Consider the following 17,446-nt stretch of genomic DNA (forward strand, 5'->3'; position numbering starts at 1 on the left):
CTGACTAAAATGAGTCTTTCCCTTGCTCCAAGAGTTTGTGCTACAGTTCGACCTTTGTTCGCATACAATAGGACTTAAAAAACAGTTACACTGCTATGCTATGTGTTTTGAAAACTGAGCTACTGTCAAGTTACTGAAATATAAATTAATAAATAGTTATCTTGGTGTCACTTCTTTTAGTTGGTTACGCCCCAACAATACATTGCATTAGATATTTAGTTTGTATGTTTGGTTGTGTATATCTGTTTCTATAGACACTTTTCCACCATCGGGCTGAACAGTTCTCATTGTAAAACCATACCGTTCCATGTCTATCCCGGCCAGCTGGCTCTGTTAAGCGAATGCAGCACGCTGTGGAGGATGATCGCATATTCCAGTTTTAGGACTGCTTTTTTCCCTGGTTTTACTCTGCTAACAAACAGCAAAAACACGGACCATGTCGTAAAAAGGGAAATAAAGAGAAAAAGTGAGAGGTTTACCATCATTTGCTTAGAGCTTGTAATTGCCACCAGACACAAACATGCTAGTGCTGGGTGATGTCAAATTTTTTATCGATAATCACCTTATTGTGATATCCGATAACATTGTCAACCCCTCTGCTGAGGGTTGAATATTTTTGCATTATTGATTTTGCTTTAAAAGTTCAATTCACTTATTGAAACATGAAAAACTAAAAGACATTAAAATAACAAAGTGATAAAAAAAATCATATTAACCACCAATGTTAAATAATGTTAAAAACAACCGCCAATGACAAAAGGTGGAAAATGACTAATAGCCTACAAATTAAGAACTAAAGACAATTATATATTTAAAGATAAAAACAATCATAATAAATAAGCCTAAAAAATTCCATTGTGTTCCCAATATAATGCTGCCAAATGAGTGTTCTTATCAAATTTGTTTTTGTATTGCATTTTAAATAAATGAGGATGCTGGGGCCGTCTTGACAAAACACTTAGACATTTTAAGAGTTAAGACACTTGACGTGCATCTGTTCCAAAACAGTGACACAGACATAGGCATTGACTACTTTTCTTTTGTCTAAAATTTTTTATAAAGTGTGTTCTTCAAGCATGTGTCCTTGTGTCTTCCAGCATTTCTTGTCATGAGTAACTCAGAGACATCTTACAAGGTCACCCGCCTGTTTGGTAGATGAGCAAAATTACCCGAGCATTAAATTCCTGCATTTGGATGAGGAACTTGCTAACTGGAGTCAGCCTTGTCGCATTTGGCAGGTGCTAGTTTCACACCCTGGGCTACTGTTTAGGCTCATACATTATATAACTGAGCATACAATATTATAGCTATACTGCTTATTATATAACTTCCCAGATCATTTCCTGATATTGTTGATAAACTTCTGTCAATTAGTGTCACAATCAGCATCGTCATATTTGTATGATATCGTCGATATTCAATTACATCGTCCTATTGCCCAGCCCTAGTGCATGCAGAAAGGTAAAAGTTCCCAGACTAGCTACAAATATATTTATCGACAAAATATTATATAAGAATTATATGGAAATAGTTAGAGAATATATTGATGTATTTTGAGTTTAAATGAGCTAGTAATCTACTTCCCTGACAAAAAGTAGAAAAAAAACAATTAAGCTACAATACTACTAAAAACATTTAAAAATCACGATGATACAGTAAACGAGTCAGCACGTACTAAAGCCATTCTACCAGCATGCTTGAGAACAGTTGAGTGTGAGAATTCTGTGCCAAGAGCGGTTTGTAATCATGCCATGCTGAACCGTACTCAAGTGGAAAAGCTACTGTAACTTTTCCATACCGTGCTCTGAGCCGTTCGTCCCGATGGTGGAAAAGCGGCTTAATATGCAATGCACAGACAATTTGGACTCAAGATCTCTTCCCCAGCGCCCCCTCTTTCCCCATTCTGGATACATTCATGTGATTTGTGTAGTAGTATTTTCTTGGCAGTATGAGGCTGATGCAGACTCTATAGAGAGATTCAGATTAATGGACGGTACATATGGCATGTACACTTTCCCTCTTGTACTATTTTTCTGCAGAAACCTCTTCTGCAGGAGAGAGATCTCTGGTCACAATTTCTGGGAAAATTGTTTTGTTAGATTTATAATGTTCCGGTGAGGGTCAGTTTCAAGCACACACATCCAGTTTAGTAGCGGCCTGTCATAAGCTTGTAGGATTTGTGGTGTCAGTCAGCTTGAACAACATTGGAAGTTTTGTTACGTAATGAAAACATTTGTTTTGTGGCTTTTTGTTGTTGTGTCTTAGTTTTTAGGCCATCTAAATATGTGTGTGGTACTCCTGCAAATCCTGTATATTAGAGTCTGTATATTACTGGATGGAAACAGTCCACAGCTCATCAGCAATTCCCAGCTCCAGGTTTCCAGACACTGTACTGATATTAATGTTTGGTAATGTGAATTAGGAGTATTGTCATATCATGGAATAGAGACAATGTAAGCATCTGACATCAGACTAAACAAAATCATTATCACTCCCTCATTACTAATCAACGCCTATTATCTTACCCATGATTCCCTGCTGGCTGATCTGTTTCCACGGATACTTCCAGACACTGATGCCATGTTTTGGTTCTAAATCTGGAGAAATTAAGTGATTTTGAATATGACACGGCTTAACAATAAGGACTGCCTTATGGCCCGGGACTAGTGTGAGAGAGAGATTCAGGCCAGTTGCTAGAACTGTCATTTGCTGGATAATGCGGTTGCACTTTATTTTACAATAGTTGCACTTTCAGTATAAGAGGACAGAGAAATATAAGGTAACACATGTACTTAATATTGATTAAGGTTAGGGAGTGGTTAGGTTTGTGGTTAGTACCTAGTAATTTAGTTGTTGTAAATATACAGTATGTAAATGTAGAACAGGACTGTAAAATAAAGTGCTACCGATCAGGCCAATGCTGCAATTATTACGCAAGTGCAAGCAGACAACAAGCAAGTGAGCACAAATATTACCCAGATCGAACACAGTCTTACAACCGTGCACGCAGAGATGTGTGAGTGCAAATGTTTGGAGCACGCAGAGACAAGTGTCCACAAAATATACTGGTCATGCCAAGGCACCGTTGCGTGAGCGCACAATAGCATGCAGATACTGCGGAACCATCTTGCCCTCGATAATTTACAGGAAAAGAAATACATTTTACATATATATATATACACTCACCTAAAGGATTATTAGGAACACCATACTAATACTGTGTTTGACCCAATTTCGCCTTCAGAACTGCCTTAATTCTACGTGGCATTGATTCAACAAGGTGCTGAAAGCATTCTTTAGAAATGTTGGCCCATATTGATAGGATAGCATCTTGCAGTTGATGGAGATTTGTGGGATGCATATCCAGGGCCCGTAGCTCCCGTTCCACCACATCCCAAAGATGCTCTATTGGGTTGAGATCTGGTGACTGTGGGGGCCATTTTAGTACAGTGAACTCATTGTCATGTTCAAGAAACCAATTTTAAATGATTCGAGCTTTGTGACATGGTGCATTATCCTGCTGGAAGTAGCCATCAGAGGATGGGTACATGGTGGCCGTAAAGGGATGGACATGGTCAGAAACAATGCTCAGGTAGGCCGTGGCATTTAAACGATGCCCAATTGGCACTAAGGGGCCTAAAGTGTGCCAAGAAAACATCCCCCACACCATTACACCACCACCACCAGCCTGCACAGTGGTAACAATGTGATGGATCCATGTTCTCATTCTGTTTACGCCAAATTCTGACTCTACCTGTTGAATGTTTCTCAACAGAAATCGAGACTCATCAGACCAGGCAACATTTTTCCAGTCTTCAACTGTCCAATTTTGGTGAGCTCTAGCAAATTGTAGCCTCTTTTTCTTATTTGTAGTGGAGATGAGTGGTACCCGGTGGGGTCTTCTGCTGTTGTAGCCCATCCACCTCAATGTTGTGCGTGTTGTGGCTTCACAAATGCTTTGCTGCATACCTCGGTTGTAACGAGTGGTTATTTCAGGCAAAGTTGCTCTTCTATCAGCTTGAATCAGTCGGCCCATTCTCCTCTGACCTCTAGCATCAACAAGGCATTTTCGCCCACAGGACTGCTGCATACTGGATGTTTTTCCCTTTTCACACCATTCTTTGTAAACCCTAGAAATGGTTGTGTGTGAAAATCCCAGTAACTGAGCAGATTGTGAAATACTCAGACCGGCCCGTCTGGCACCAACAACCATGCCACGCTCAAAAGTGCTTAAATCACCTTTCTTTCCCATTCTGACATTCAGTTTGGAGTTCAGGAGATTGTCTTGACCAGGACCACACCCCTAAATGCATTGAAGCAACTGCCATGTGATTGGTTGATTAGATAATTGCATTAATGAGAACTTGAACAGGTGTTCCTAATAATCCTTTAGGTGAGTGTGTATGTATATATATATATATATATATGCACACACACACACACACACACACACACACACACTCTGGCAGCCAAAAGTTTGGAATAATGTACAGATTTGGCTGTTTCTGGAAGAAATTGATACTTTAATTCACCAAAGTGGCATTCAACTGATCACAAATTATAGTCAGGACATTACTAATGTAAAAATAAAAGCACCATCGCTATTTGAAAAAAGTCATTTTTGAATAAGTCTAGACAGGCCCTATTTCCACCAGCCATCACTCCACACCTTATCCTCGTAATCATGGTAAATTCCTAATTTGTTACTAAAAAATCACTTGCCATTATATCAAACACAGTTTGGATTGATTAGTGTGGCCTGAGGCTGAGACTAAATCTTCTTGTAGTGTTCAAACCTCCATCTTTTTGGTTACCTGCCTAGATTTTGTACCAGTAGGCTGCACCACATCCATTTGGAGGCTATGGCCATCTTGCAACTGTTTGAAAAACCCAGTGTTATCATTGAAGGCCTGCCAGCTGAACCAGTTGAATATGATTACATTTAATATATGCCATTGTTTATTTCAGCGCTACCTTAGAGTTGCGTTACATCACATGGAGAGACTGAGAAAGGAAATCAGTCATTTTAAACCTTATTTTGCTCTGTGGAGTGGGTAGCGATTCATTTTACTGATCCTTAATAGTGTTGTCAAAAATACCGGTACCCCGGTACCAAGTTGGTACTCAAACAAAAAATTATTTACGATACCAGAATTTCGGAAGGTTCCGGGGTACAGAATACCGGGTCTAAGCGGTACCCATGCAGAGGCTTTCGAACGCTCACAACAAGCAAAAGATGACGACAAGCAAAGCTGCTGCGGAGCCTCAACTGAATCATGTCGAAATGAAAAGCTGAAAAAGCCAGGTAATTTGAGGCTGATGAAAAGGGAAACATCACAGTTTTTCTTGTCGAATAGTCGTTTGATCACATTAAACTGTAACGATATCACGTGAGCGCAGCAGTTCACCCCTGATGGAGGACGAATTACACAGATCAGTCCAGATGCACTCGAAACTTTCACAGTTTATTTTATGTAGATCCCAAAGTATATAAAAAAAAAGTACATTCAGAAGCATGTACCGTTGTGGAATAAGCGGAGGCGGAGCTCTTTAAAGGAAACATCCTGGCGTTACATCTTAAATGCAGTAAAATTGCTTTATTAAAGTTTAAATAATACAGAAGCAGCTCATGTTAATAACTATAAACTCAGAAACTGGCATTTCTCTGTGTGGTCAGTGCCTCTTCTATAAGTTGCGCGAATGTCCCGATCTCAGGGGGAGAGATTGAAACTGTACCCGGCTGAGAGAGACTCTACCTCGGTCGCTCCTCCCTCGAGCGTGCACGCTAAATGCAGCTAGATTAGAATGCGGTTGCTCGCGACTTAAATCATAATATCACAATGTCACTATGCATTTCTTATCATGAAGAAAATTTGCAATATGCAGCTTTATTAATAAGAGAGCACTTTGCACATTAGTTTGGAAATTGTTTTTTATTCATTCTATTGTATGCTTGTTTATTTAGGTTTTGTTTTTTAGTACTTGGTAAAAACTTAAAGTAAAAGTTGAAGCAAATCTTATATAAGTGTTCAAAAATACTTGAAGCATACATTGTTCAGTTTTGTTATAATTAAAAAACTATATATTTAAATTAAAGTGTTGCTCAATGGCATATTTCTGTTCCTAGTTCTGCTGCTAATGTTTTGTAGACTTTGTTAATAAAAGAGTGTTTTTTAGTAACCTGTTTTTACTTTGGTACCGAAAATGGTATCGAGTACCGTGAAATTTCACTGGTATTGGTACCGACTACTGACATTTTGGTACCGTGACAACACTAATTCTTAGTAGGTTATTTTTCTCTTCATCTGTTTCTTCTGTGGATTGCAGATTTGTTTCATGTGTAGAAATTAATTCCACATGAGTGATCTCATTGGACACAATGCAGTAAGGTCAACACACATATAAATATATATATTTGTGTATGTTGGCCCATCAAGTCACATCTGTGTTTGTGTATGTTGCTAAGCTCCTGCCTCTGTACTCCACAAATAACTAACTCATTAAGTCGCTCTTTGTGATGTTTTGGCCTCAGGAGAACTTGTGGTTATTTGGGTGCTACGTTTAAGGTATGTTCCTAATGGACCAAATCATTCATACTTTGCGTATTCATTAATATGCTTATGTCAAACCTGTTCAACATTTTATAATCACTTATTTCATCACAGTTTTCAACTGTGGGGTGGGTCTTGAAGTCCCATCAGGGAACAATCTCAACTTGCTTCCCATTGCTTATAGCTGATGGGAATCAAATCTCGCTCTGTGTGGTTAAATGCAAATTGTGGTTTGTTTTTTCTTTTAATGTCACTTGTTTTAAATGGATTCTCAGCTGGAAAATGTCTGAGCGCTTAATGTAATTACATAACATTCTCGATTGCATAATTATGGTCTGGAGTTTACCCAATGTGAATCTTCAAACATGGCTGATATGCCGTATATCAGTGCATCACGGCAGCTGTAACTTTGCATCTAACAGATCATTAGACAACAGAACAGTCAAAGTTTTCATGTCCTAGCCTTTGAGATTAGCATAATTAATGCTTATACACTGGTAGTGTTTCCAACTACTGTTACATATTGTTAAACAAAATTTGAATGCTTTCCTATTTAGTCAATCAGTGCTAGCAAGACAGAAGTTCAACATGATAGGCAAGCAACTCCAGTAAACAAGTGAGAGAGTGACAGACCGAGAAGCTTGTCAGAAGCCCATCTGTGGGACTCTGGTATTGTGAGTCGATTTGCTTGGGCAATTGATGTGCAAATATACCGTTTTTCAAAAAAAGCTAGCAAGTGGGTTGCCTGATTGAGTAGTCGACTAATCTGTCTTAAAGAAGCTCTGTATGATTAAGCTGGTTTTGGGTTCACTTGAATGGGGTGTTTACCTAAGACATGTCCGTGTTCAAAAACAACTTTCAGAGGGTAACTCGACGAGTTAAGTTGGACAATTAGTGTGAACCTGTTGCCATCTTCTGTTAGTCCAGTTATGGTTCATTTGATTGTTTCTGTCCAGTATTTTGTATCACAAACTAGTTGGTCTTCACTCATGTTGTCACTAACATTTATTCACTTTTTCATGTGACACTTTTCTTTACATTTTTTTTTTATAGGAGCTCTCTAGTTGTGGCTGGAATAAGAAGGAGAAGCACAGTTCAGCACCAAATGCTGTGGCCTTCACACGACGGTTCAATCAGGTAAAACGCAGACAAAGTAATGTTTTGGCCATTTTTACTGAAATGAGCAATAGAAGGGGAAACAAGTCATAAGCTGTATTAAGTGCATCTCCCACATGAGCACCACAGCTTTGTGTCTGAACCACATGCAGTATCTGCTGCTCCATTGCTCCGACCTCACCTTTGCTCTTATCCAATGCATGTGAAAGCCAATCAGACCCCCTAGGAGATTAGAGGGCCAATGCAAACTTTCTTAAGCCCATGGCTCAAAACATACTCTACAAAATTAGGTCAGCACAAGCAATTCTAGATATGCAAACTGTGTCTTAATTCAGTTATCAACAAAACACAAATATTGCATTGTCAGCGCTGCCACAAGGGGCTATATAGCAAACATTTGTTTGAACTAAGGGTGCTCAATCAGGATTTTTGGGGCCGATCGCTGGAAGCAGTATCGGCCGATACTGATCAAAGGGTCTATTTGAATTATTCTATTTATCATGTAGCATTATTTATTTATTTATTTAACTATTCTTAACAACAATGTATATTAAGAATTAAAATTAAGAGATGATAAAGTATCATGAACTGACAACTGTTTATTTCTTGGCAGGAAACATGTGCAACATATTCCACTCCCACTCTTAGAGACACAACTTAAACCATAGCTGCCTGTGCTTGGTTATTGAGAACAGCTTAGAGCTTAACAAATATAGCTTTCCTGTGGAATAAATTACAAAAACAGAACAGAGTCTTTATTAATTTACTTCAACAAAGGCTATATCCAAAATATTGTTTCAAGTCAGTCAGCCCTCAATTTATCTCTGCATTTAGGAGATAAAGGATCATGGGCAATAAAGTGCACAGCAAGAAAAAACAACAATCTTGTACCTCCATATCTGTATCTATCTATGTCACTTTATCTCACTTCTTAGGGCAGGCCTAACAAGCCAGGCCCATTGTAAGTTCACATCTCTTGGGATGTCAAGAAACGCAGCTGACTCTAACAGAACCACAGCTGCATTTTCATGATGTCTTTTGCATCATGAGTCACTGATAAACTCTGGAGTAGCCACTCTTTGTTCTGGAAAGCTCAGGCAGTTTTTTGGGCTTTTAGAGAAGAGTAGAGAGATGGTGAGTGGGGTAGAGAAAGAGAGGGGGTGGTAGAGATTAGTAGATTCAGATCTCCCAAAGGTTAATTCTTAAGAGTCAATGGCAGGTTTTTCTTTATAAATATAAGCATCTCCGCATTTTTGGCAGACATTTACATTTACATTTACATTTATGCATTTGGCAGACGCTTTTATCCAAAGCGACTTACAGTGCAATTATTACAGGGACAATCCCCCCGGAACAACCTGGAGTTAAGTGCCTTGCTCAAGGACACAATGGTGGTGGCCGTGAGGTTAGAACCTGTGACCTTCTGATTAACAGCCCTGTGCTTTAGCCACGACGCCACCACCACAAGGCAGACAGCTTGTTCCTCTTCTCATCTACAATATTCCCTGCTGTGCTAAAAAGGCTTTTATTGTCCTGCCAAAATACTAGTGGCTGTTCGCTCTGTGGCATAACTGGCTCCAATAGGTAGAGGTTCATCTGCAATGGTTTTGAGCTGCTGATGTCACCGCCACTATGTTCCCCATCTTCATCCAACAGCTCCGCATACATGGCATGCAAGGAGCCAGCTTGTGGTACTTTCTCTGGTGGCTCGGAGCCACTCGCTGCCAGACTCGTCTCACCATTCTGCTGCTCAAGTCCAGTGGCCAGGACATCAGAAAGCAGCCCACGTATTTGGGGCTTGAGTGCGTCAAGGAAATATCTGCATTTCTACCTTTTTATTAACAAGAAAAACAAAACATTAATGAATTTATTTATTTTAAAAAAACCTTAAATACTTTATTGATCCCTGATGGGAAATTGTGTTAAGTTACAGTTGCTCCATTCTAGAAATGAAATATGTAATCGCTTAGAGAAATTATAAGAAAAATAGAAAATAGATTATATGAAATGTTCTATTATTTAATGCTTTTCGTAGGTTATGCTTGGCTCTTGTTGTTATTAGTCAAAGTCTTGGCCTAATAGCATACTCCAAATTTGCATTTTTATTCTGTAGTCTTATTATTAACTGTTCCAAAGGCTTATTTTTACAGAACCTTTAGCTGAATTTGAAGGAAATGCCAGACAGCCTACTGCCTACACAAAAGAATAGCACAACACCACCGTATTCATTTCAGCAAAAGCTCCTTTTATCAATCATTTAGGCTAAGCTAGATATTCTTGCAATATGAATTGGGGAGCCATTCTAGAGTTGTCAAAATATAGATTTTTCAATTTATATAGATTCTGAATTTTCAATACTCATTTGCCTTCTTTCTTTCTCACCTGCTCTTTAATTCGCTCTGACAGCGACACAGCTGGACACACACATGCAAAGGAATGTGTGAATTAAGTTTTCTCACCTTGGATCAAGCACTGTAGCTATGGTATACAGGCGCTCAGATTCAATGTCACTGAATCTTTTCTGGACCGCTTCCAACACCGTGGCTTTCGAAGTTTTTACACCATGGTCAGTCTCTGCTGTTTTCTCAAGAAGGCGAGTTAAAGCTCTGATGGATGGTATAACATCTGCAGCCGATGTGGTTGATGAGCTGAACTGTTGCGTAAGCTCTTCAAATGGGGCGAGTAGAGAAATCATATTTTCCACCAATTCCACTGGCTGCCGGTGAACATGGAAGCCAAATCATAGTGAGCTCCATAAGCACACAGGGCACGTTTCTGTTCCAGCAGACTCTGTAGCATATATACATTACTGTTCCACCTGGTAGGTACATCTTGTTGTAGCCTCTTGATAGGCTGGCCAAGTTGTTTCTGAATACTTTGAAGTCGGGAGTAGGTCAGCTGGGAGTGTTTGAAATGACAGACGATGCGTTTTCCAGAGGCGATGCTGCGTTGTGACAAAACACCATCTGCCAAGGCGAGCTGGAGTATATGAGCCATGCACGGCAGACTGGGTAGGTCCGCATCCCTCATGGTCTTTACCATGTTCTTGGCATTATCCCTTAGAATAACGTGCACTTTTTCCTTCGGGATTCCCCATGCTCGAAACATGTTGCTGAATGCGGCAGCAAGAGCCTCCACGGTGTGTGACCCTGAAAACTCTTGAGGATGAAGAACAACTTTTCGTAGTTTGAAGTTTTGATTAATAAACTGCGCAGTTAGGCTCAACATGGACATGGGACATACACTCGAACTCCAAATGTCACTTGTGAAACTGATTGATGTGATGTTGTCCTTCATAAGGCTGTCGACATTTGTAAACACTTTTTGGTATAACTGCGGTAGACATACATCAGTGAAATATTTGTGCCCTGGCAGAGTGTAGCGTGTATCCAAGTACGACATGAGTCACCGTAAACCTTCATCTTTCACAATAGACAGCGGCTGGTGATCAAGGCATATGAATTCCATTATTTTGGCTGATATTTATTTTTGTTTCTTGCTGTCATTGCGGTTGGGTTAATGTCTTTGCAATGTGTCTTACAGACAGCTGTGAGTGGCACCTGAGCTGCTAAATGCTCCTGCTCTCTCTCTGCCATAGTGCTAGCTAGCTTTGACAACTGATCATATTCCTTTATGTGACTAACCTTCAAATGTCTGATGAGGTTGGTGGTGTTGAAATGTTTTTGGTGCTCTCCACCTCGCTGGATTTCCTTGGCAGGCACGTTGCAAATTGCAAATGTATTGTCTTATTCAGACACCTGGTAGAACTGCCAGACCGATGAATATAGTGAAGCCATTTTAGCTGCACGTAGATTTTAGCTGTGCGTCATTTGAAAGGCTATTCTGATTGGCCTTTATAGAGACCTCCGATCAAACTATTTAAAACGATTCAACGGTCAATTGATCGGAGTACCCTTAGTTTGAACTGTCTTCTATAGTCCCTTTTCTTTTTTCTGGTTAACTGCTGTCTTAGTGAAGCAGCAGTTGGAAGAAAAACTCACTGAGCAAAGTGGTTAACAAAGTAGTTAAACTGTCAGCATGTGAATAACTAGCTACCTTTGATTAACACATCTATAACCACTAATGGCAGAGACATTTGAATGAACTCTGTCACATTTTTGAATTCTTGGATCTGTAACTCCAGCAGTAATGCAACAGTTCACAGTAAGTTTGTACAATGGAATTACATGCTTTCAAATTGCGTTAGCCAAACATTTCCGCCTGTGTTTGTGTACTTGCATAGAGTAAGTTTTTGGCCTAAATCACTTTTATTGGCTTGGATTGGCTTGATTGGAAAATTATGTCACTTTCAAGCTTCTTGTTCAGGGAATTTGGACTCTCCATGCTAATACAGCAAACCTTGTGTATAAACCTGATTGTATGTCAGAGTCACTTAAGTTCATTGGGACATTACATTGCAAGTGGGAAACCATGAACTAGAACTGACTTTTTGGAATGTATTGAGAGCAGGAAATGCAGATGTTTAAAGAGCTTAGCACTGCAGCGAGGTCTGGGTGAGGATCTCCGCAGAGCTGTTGGAGAGCATTGGGGTTGGGAAATTCTGATTTCATTTATTTGGCCTTTTTTAAGAAATGTGTTGCCCCCTTTGAGTGTATAAATTTGTGTGTGCAATAAATAGGCCTATTTTATAATTGGCAGAAGCTGAGTGTTTAATCAAAAGGGAACGATCATTGGATACCTGAAGAAATGCTTACGTTTTCTGTACCTTGATAAGCCCCCACATTAAGACTGAAGCGCACACACACACACACACAAAAACACAGACACCCTTGATAATATGGCCAGAGCTCTGTAATAAATATGAGAAAATCAGTATGGAATTTGTGTTCTGTGGAAACTTTTGTCAATATACATCCTCAAAACGGCTCAAACGGCTGTTCTGGAACCATCACACACTTGCCTGCCAACACAAATGTACTCTGAATGATGATGCTTGAAAAGGCATGAACAAAAAGTTCTGAACAGACCTTTAACATTAGCTGGATCAAGAAATCTCATTCTGCACCTTTTATTGTCATTAAAAATTGACTCTGCCAGAAAGGGAGTCATCCTGTCCACACCAGCAGCCAACGATTGTGTATTTGTGTGTCGGTTCTTGTATCATTACTAGTTTTGTCATCATTCAGTAGTTAGCTGATCATTTGTAGTGTTGTCATCATTCAGTAGTTAACTGATCATCAATTGTGTTGTCATCGTTCAGTAGTAAACTGATCATTATAGTGTTTGCATCATTCAGTAGTGAGCTGATAATTAGTGGTGTTGTCATCGTTCAGAATTATCTGATCATCAGTAGTGTTGTCATTGTCCAATTGTTATAATAGCTGATTCTAATTACTGTTGTCATCATTAAGCAGTTAGTTGATAATCGGTAGCATTATCATTGTCCATTTGTTAGCTGATTATCAGTAGTGTTGTCATCATTCAGTAGTTAGATGATCATCAGTAGTGTTGTCATCATTCAGTACATTTACATTTATGCATTTGGCAGATGCTTTTATCCAAAGCGACTTACAGAGCCCTTATTACTGGGACAATCCCCCTGGAGCAGCCTGGAGTTAAGTGCCTTGCTCAAGGACACAATGGTGGTGGCTGTGGGGATTGAACCAGCAACCTTCTGATTACCAGTTATGTGCTTTAGCCCACTACACCACCACCACTCCAGTAGTTAGCCGATCATCAGTAGTGTTGTCATCGTTCAGTAGTTAGCTGATCATCAGTAATGTTGTCATTGTTCAGTAGTTAGATGATCATCAGTAGTGTTGTCATTGTTCAGTTGTGAGCTGATCATCAGTATTGTTGTCACTGTTCAGTAGTTAGATGATCATCAGTAGTGTTGTCATTTGTTCAGTAGTTAGATGATCATCAGTAGTGTTGTCATTGTTCAATATTTAGCTGATCATCAGTAGTGTTGTCATTGTTCAGTAGTGAGCTGATCATCAGTAGTGCTGTCATTGTTCAGTAGTGAGCTGATCATCAGTAGTGTTGTCATTGTTCAGTAGTTAGATGATCATCAGTAGTGTTGTCATTGTTCAGTAGTTAGCTGATCATCAGTAGTGTTGTCATTGTTCAGTAGTGAGCTGATCATCAGTAGTGATGTCATTGTTCAGTAGTGAGCTGATCATCAGTAGTGTTGTCATTGTTCAGTAGTGAGCTGATCATCAGTAGTGTTGTCAATGTTCAGTAGTTAGCTGATCATCAGTAGTGTTGTCACTGTTCAGTAGTTAGATGATCATCAGTAATGTTGTCATTTGTTCAGTAGTTAGATGATCATCAGTAGTGTTGTCATTGTTCAGTAGTTAGCTGATCATCAGTAGCGTTGTCATTGTTCAGTAGTTAGCTGATCATCAGTAGTGTTTTCATTGTTCAGTAGTTAGCTGATCATCAGTAGTGTTGTCATTGTTCAGTAGTTAGCTGATCATCAGTAGTGTTGTCATTGTTCAGTAGTTAGCTGATCATCAGTAGTGTTGTCATTGTTCAGTAGTTAGAGGATCATCAGTAGTGTTGTCATTGTTCAGTAGTTAGCTGATCATCAGTAGTGTTGTCATTGTTCAGTAGTTAGCTGATCATCAGTAGTGTTGTCATTGTTCAGTAGTTAGAGGATCATCAGTAGTGTTGTCATTGTTCAGTAGTTAGAGGATCATCAGTAGTGTTGTCATCGTTCAGTAGTTAGATGATCATCAGTAGTGTTGTCATTGTTCAGTAGTTAGCTGATCATCAGTAGTGTTGTCATTGTTCAGTAGTTAGCTGATCATCAGTAGTGTTTTCATTGTTCAGTAGTTAGCTGATCATCAGTAGTGTTTTCATTGTTCAGTAGTTAGATGATCATCAGTAGTGTTGTCATTGTTCAGTAGTTAGCTGATCATCAGTAGTGTTGTCATTGTTCAGTATTTAGATGATCATCAGTAGTGTTGTCATTTTTCAGTATTTAGAGGATCATCGTAATGTTGTCATCGTTCAGTAGTTAGCTGATCATCAGTAGTATTGTCATTTTTCAGTATTTAGAGGATCATCGTAATGTTGTCATCGTTCAGTAGTTAGCTGATCATCAGTAATGTTGTCATCATTCAGTAGTTAGATGATTATCAGTAATGTTGTCATTGTTCAGTAGTTTATATATTTCATTCTCTGTATTTTAATAAGAAAGAATATTATTTGCTGTGTATCTGGAACATTGATACAACTATAAACACAGTGTTAAAGAGCTCTCAGATATGTGGCCTGCTCTCCATGAAAACACATAATTTTGTACTTTTTCTCTCTGAACGGCTCTCCAACATTTCCCATTTCAATAACACGCGCACACACACACACGCACAATATATGTCATGCACAATTATGGAGTGTATTACAGTATAGTTTACTCGCATACTTGTATACTCAATGCAGGGTAATACAAAAAGAAGCTAACTCTGTTGTGAAAACACACTTATGCATATACTCACACAAGCCCTATGGATTACCCACTAACAGCTGTTAGAAATAAGGCACACGTGGCTATCTTTTACCAGGGGATATATGCATAAGGTTTTTTGGCAGATATTTTTAAGTCCAACTTCTCCCGTTTTCCCTTTTTCTATAATTTTCTCTTCTTTTTTGTTGAAATGAGAGCAGAAACACTGAAATGTAATATATTTTTAAAATTTATATTACATTTAATTGGCTTCTTGTTTGAAGTGCAGATGTGTTGTGTCTGAAAGATAATGTGTGTGTAATACAGCCTCTGGTATGAATGTGTACCCATGCATAAGATGGAGTTTTTTGTTGTGGATGTGTTTTGGTTTGAATCTCTGGGGTACTCTGCACCAATTTATCTCTTCATTAGTCATCAAAATTAAATCCTGTCCACTGGTTAGAGGCATTCCATCTTGAAAAGAGACCCTATGATCCAATCTCACAACTAACACAGGAAAACACAGCGGGAGAGTCACAAAACAATGACCTCACTGTGAATGCGTGTCCCACTAACAAACATGTGGAGAGAAATGGAGAAAGAGGAAAGGAAGAGTCTGGAAAAACAACTAGAAGGGCGGGATGCTGAGGTTGGCAAGGGTTTCAGGAGGTTGATGGTTATACAGATGAAGAGTGATGTTTCAAAGATCCATGTCTGCGATTTATACAACCTCATCTCTTCTCTGCAATTTGTAATCATACATGTGACAGTGATGGATTTGAGATTTTACTGTTTTTATGGCATTGAGTTAGTTATTAGTCATACTTTCTTGTGTGTGTGTGTGTGTGTGTGTGTGTGTGTGTGTGTGTGTGTGTGTGTGTGTGTTTTTGTGATTTACGAGGACAATGTTGTAAGTTACAAATTAGTAATTACAAGGGTATTATGCTATAAATGTGATTTATGAGGACATTTCTAGTGTCCCCATAATTAAAATCGCTTAAAAATCATACTAAACAATGTTTTATTGAAAAAGTAAAAATGCAGAAGGTTTTCTGTGAGGGTTAGGTTTAGGGGTTGTGTTAGGTTTAGAGGATAGAATCTATAGTTTGTACAGTATAAAAGTCATTATGTCTATGGAAAGTCCTCATAATGATAGGTAGACCAACATATGTGTGTGTGTGTGTGTGTGTGTGTGTAGGTGAGTTTCTGGGTGGTGAGGGAGATTCTTCATGCTCAGACGCTGAAGATCAGAGCAGAAGTGTTGAGTCTGTACATCAGAACAGCAAAGGTATAAGCACGCCATACAGCACATGTGAGATTGTAGTTATATGATTGTTTCTGATCTTCTCCTTCTGTTCCTGCAGAAACTGTGTGACATAAATAATCTCCATGCGGTGATGGCAGTGGTGTCTGCATTGCAAAGCGCACCAATTTTCAGACTAACTAAGACCTGGGCTGTGAGTTTTTAATACACTCTTTATTTTCATCCTTATACATAGCTATAAAACTTCTGATGCAATATTCAAGTGTTTCCAAAACATTTTAGGGTGTGTTCACACTTGTAGTTCGGTTCTCTTGGTCCGGACCAACAATGAAAATGATACATTTAGTCCTGGTGCGTTTAGCGTTCACACTGGAATTTTTAACACCGAACCTAATGATACAAAACCAAAGGCATCAGGGAAAAGTCTTGACCTGCTTTTATGATGTTTTTTTTTTTTTGACGGAACGTACCGAACATCCAAAAAAATGCTGGTGAAATGCGCTTGTTGGATGTATATATGTTTACAGTATATGGTGGTATTTTTACGAGCTGAGAACAAACAGAGTTAATAAAATGTGTAAAGGAGTAAAAAAAAACGCCAGAAATTCCTCCGTGGTACACACAAACGAAGATATGCTGCAAGGACGGCTGACGGCCGGTTCCGACGCCAGCACTGACGCCAGTACCGAACTGTAATGGGAAACATAGCTCCTATGATGAGAAGAACCATGTATGCTTGAGGTCTGTATTAGGCAAATTACTTCCTGTTTTTGGTCCGTTTAGACGTCTTCGATCCATGTTGCATTCATATATTAATCAAACCGTGCCAGAGTTTGTTTGGAAGCGGACCAAGACCCACTTTTCAGGGAGTCGCGGTTCTCTTGTTTAGTGCGCACCAAGGTTCGGGTGACCGCTTTCACACTTGTTCAAATGAACCGCACTTACAGAGCAAGTTTGTTTGAATCTAACCAAACCTGCCAAGTGTGAACACACCCTTAGAGTATGTCAAGCCCCCAGATTACTATATCTCACCTAAATATGATAATCGCATTTTTAAAAAAAAACAACATTCATATGTGTTCCAAACACGATACTTTTTTCCTT

General features: G+C 39.1%; 1 protein-coding gene across 2 annotated transcripts in view; it reads left to right on the forward strand.

Moving 5' to 3' along the window:
- Positions 1–17,446, forward strand: part of LOC127623723 (ras-specific guanine nucleotide-releasing factor RalGPS2-like) — a 161,535-nt gene that overhangs the window by 73,047 nt on the left and 71,042 nt on the right. For both annotated transcript variants that reach the window (XM_052098197.1, XM_052098199.1), the window contains exons 6-8: positions 7,605–7,688; positions 16,277–16,366; positions 16,443–16,535. In XM_052098197.1, coding sequence (XP_051954157.1) covers positions 7,605–7,688; positions 16,277–16,366; positions 16,443–16,535 — 267 coding nt within the window. The remainder of the gene's footprint in view (positions 1–7,604; positions 7,689–16,276; positions 16,367–16,442; positions 16,536–17,446) is intronic.

This window comes from Xyrauchen texanus, chromosome 30 (assembly GCF_025860055.1).
Source record: "Xyrauchen texanus isolate HMW12.3.18 chromosome 30, RBS_HiC_50CHRs, whole genome shotgun sequence".
In the NCBI taxonomy this organism is placed as follows: domain Eukaryota; kingdom Metazoa; phylum Chordata; class Actinopteri; order Cypriniformes; family Catostomidae; genus Xyrauchen; species Xyrauchen texanus.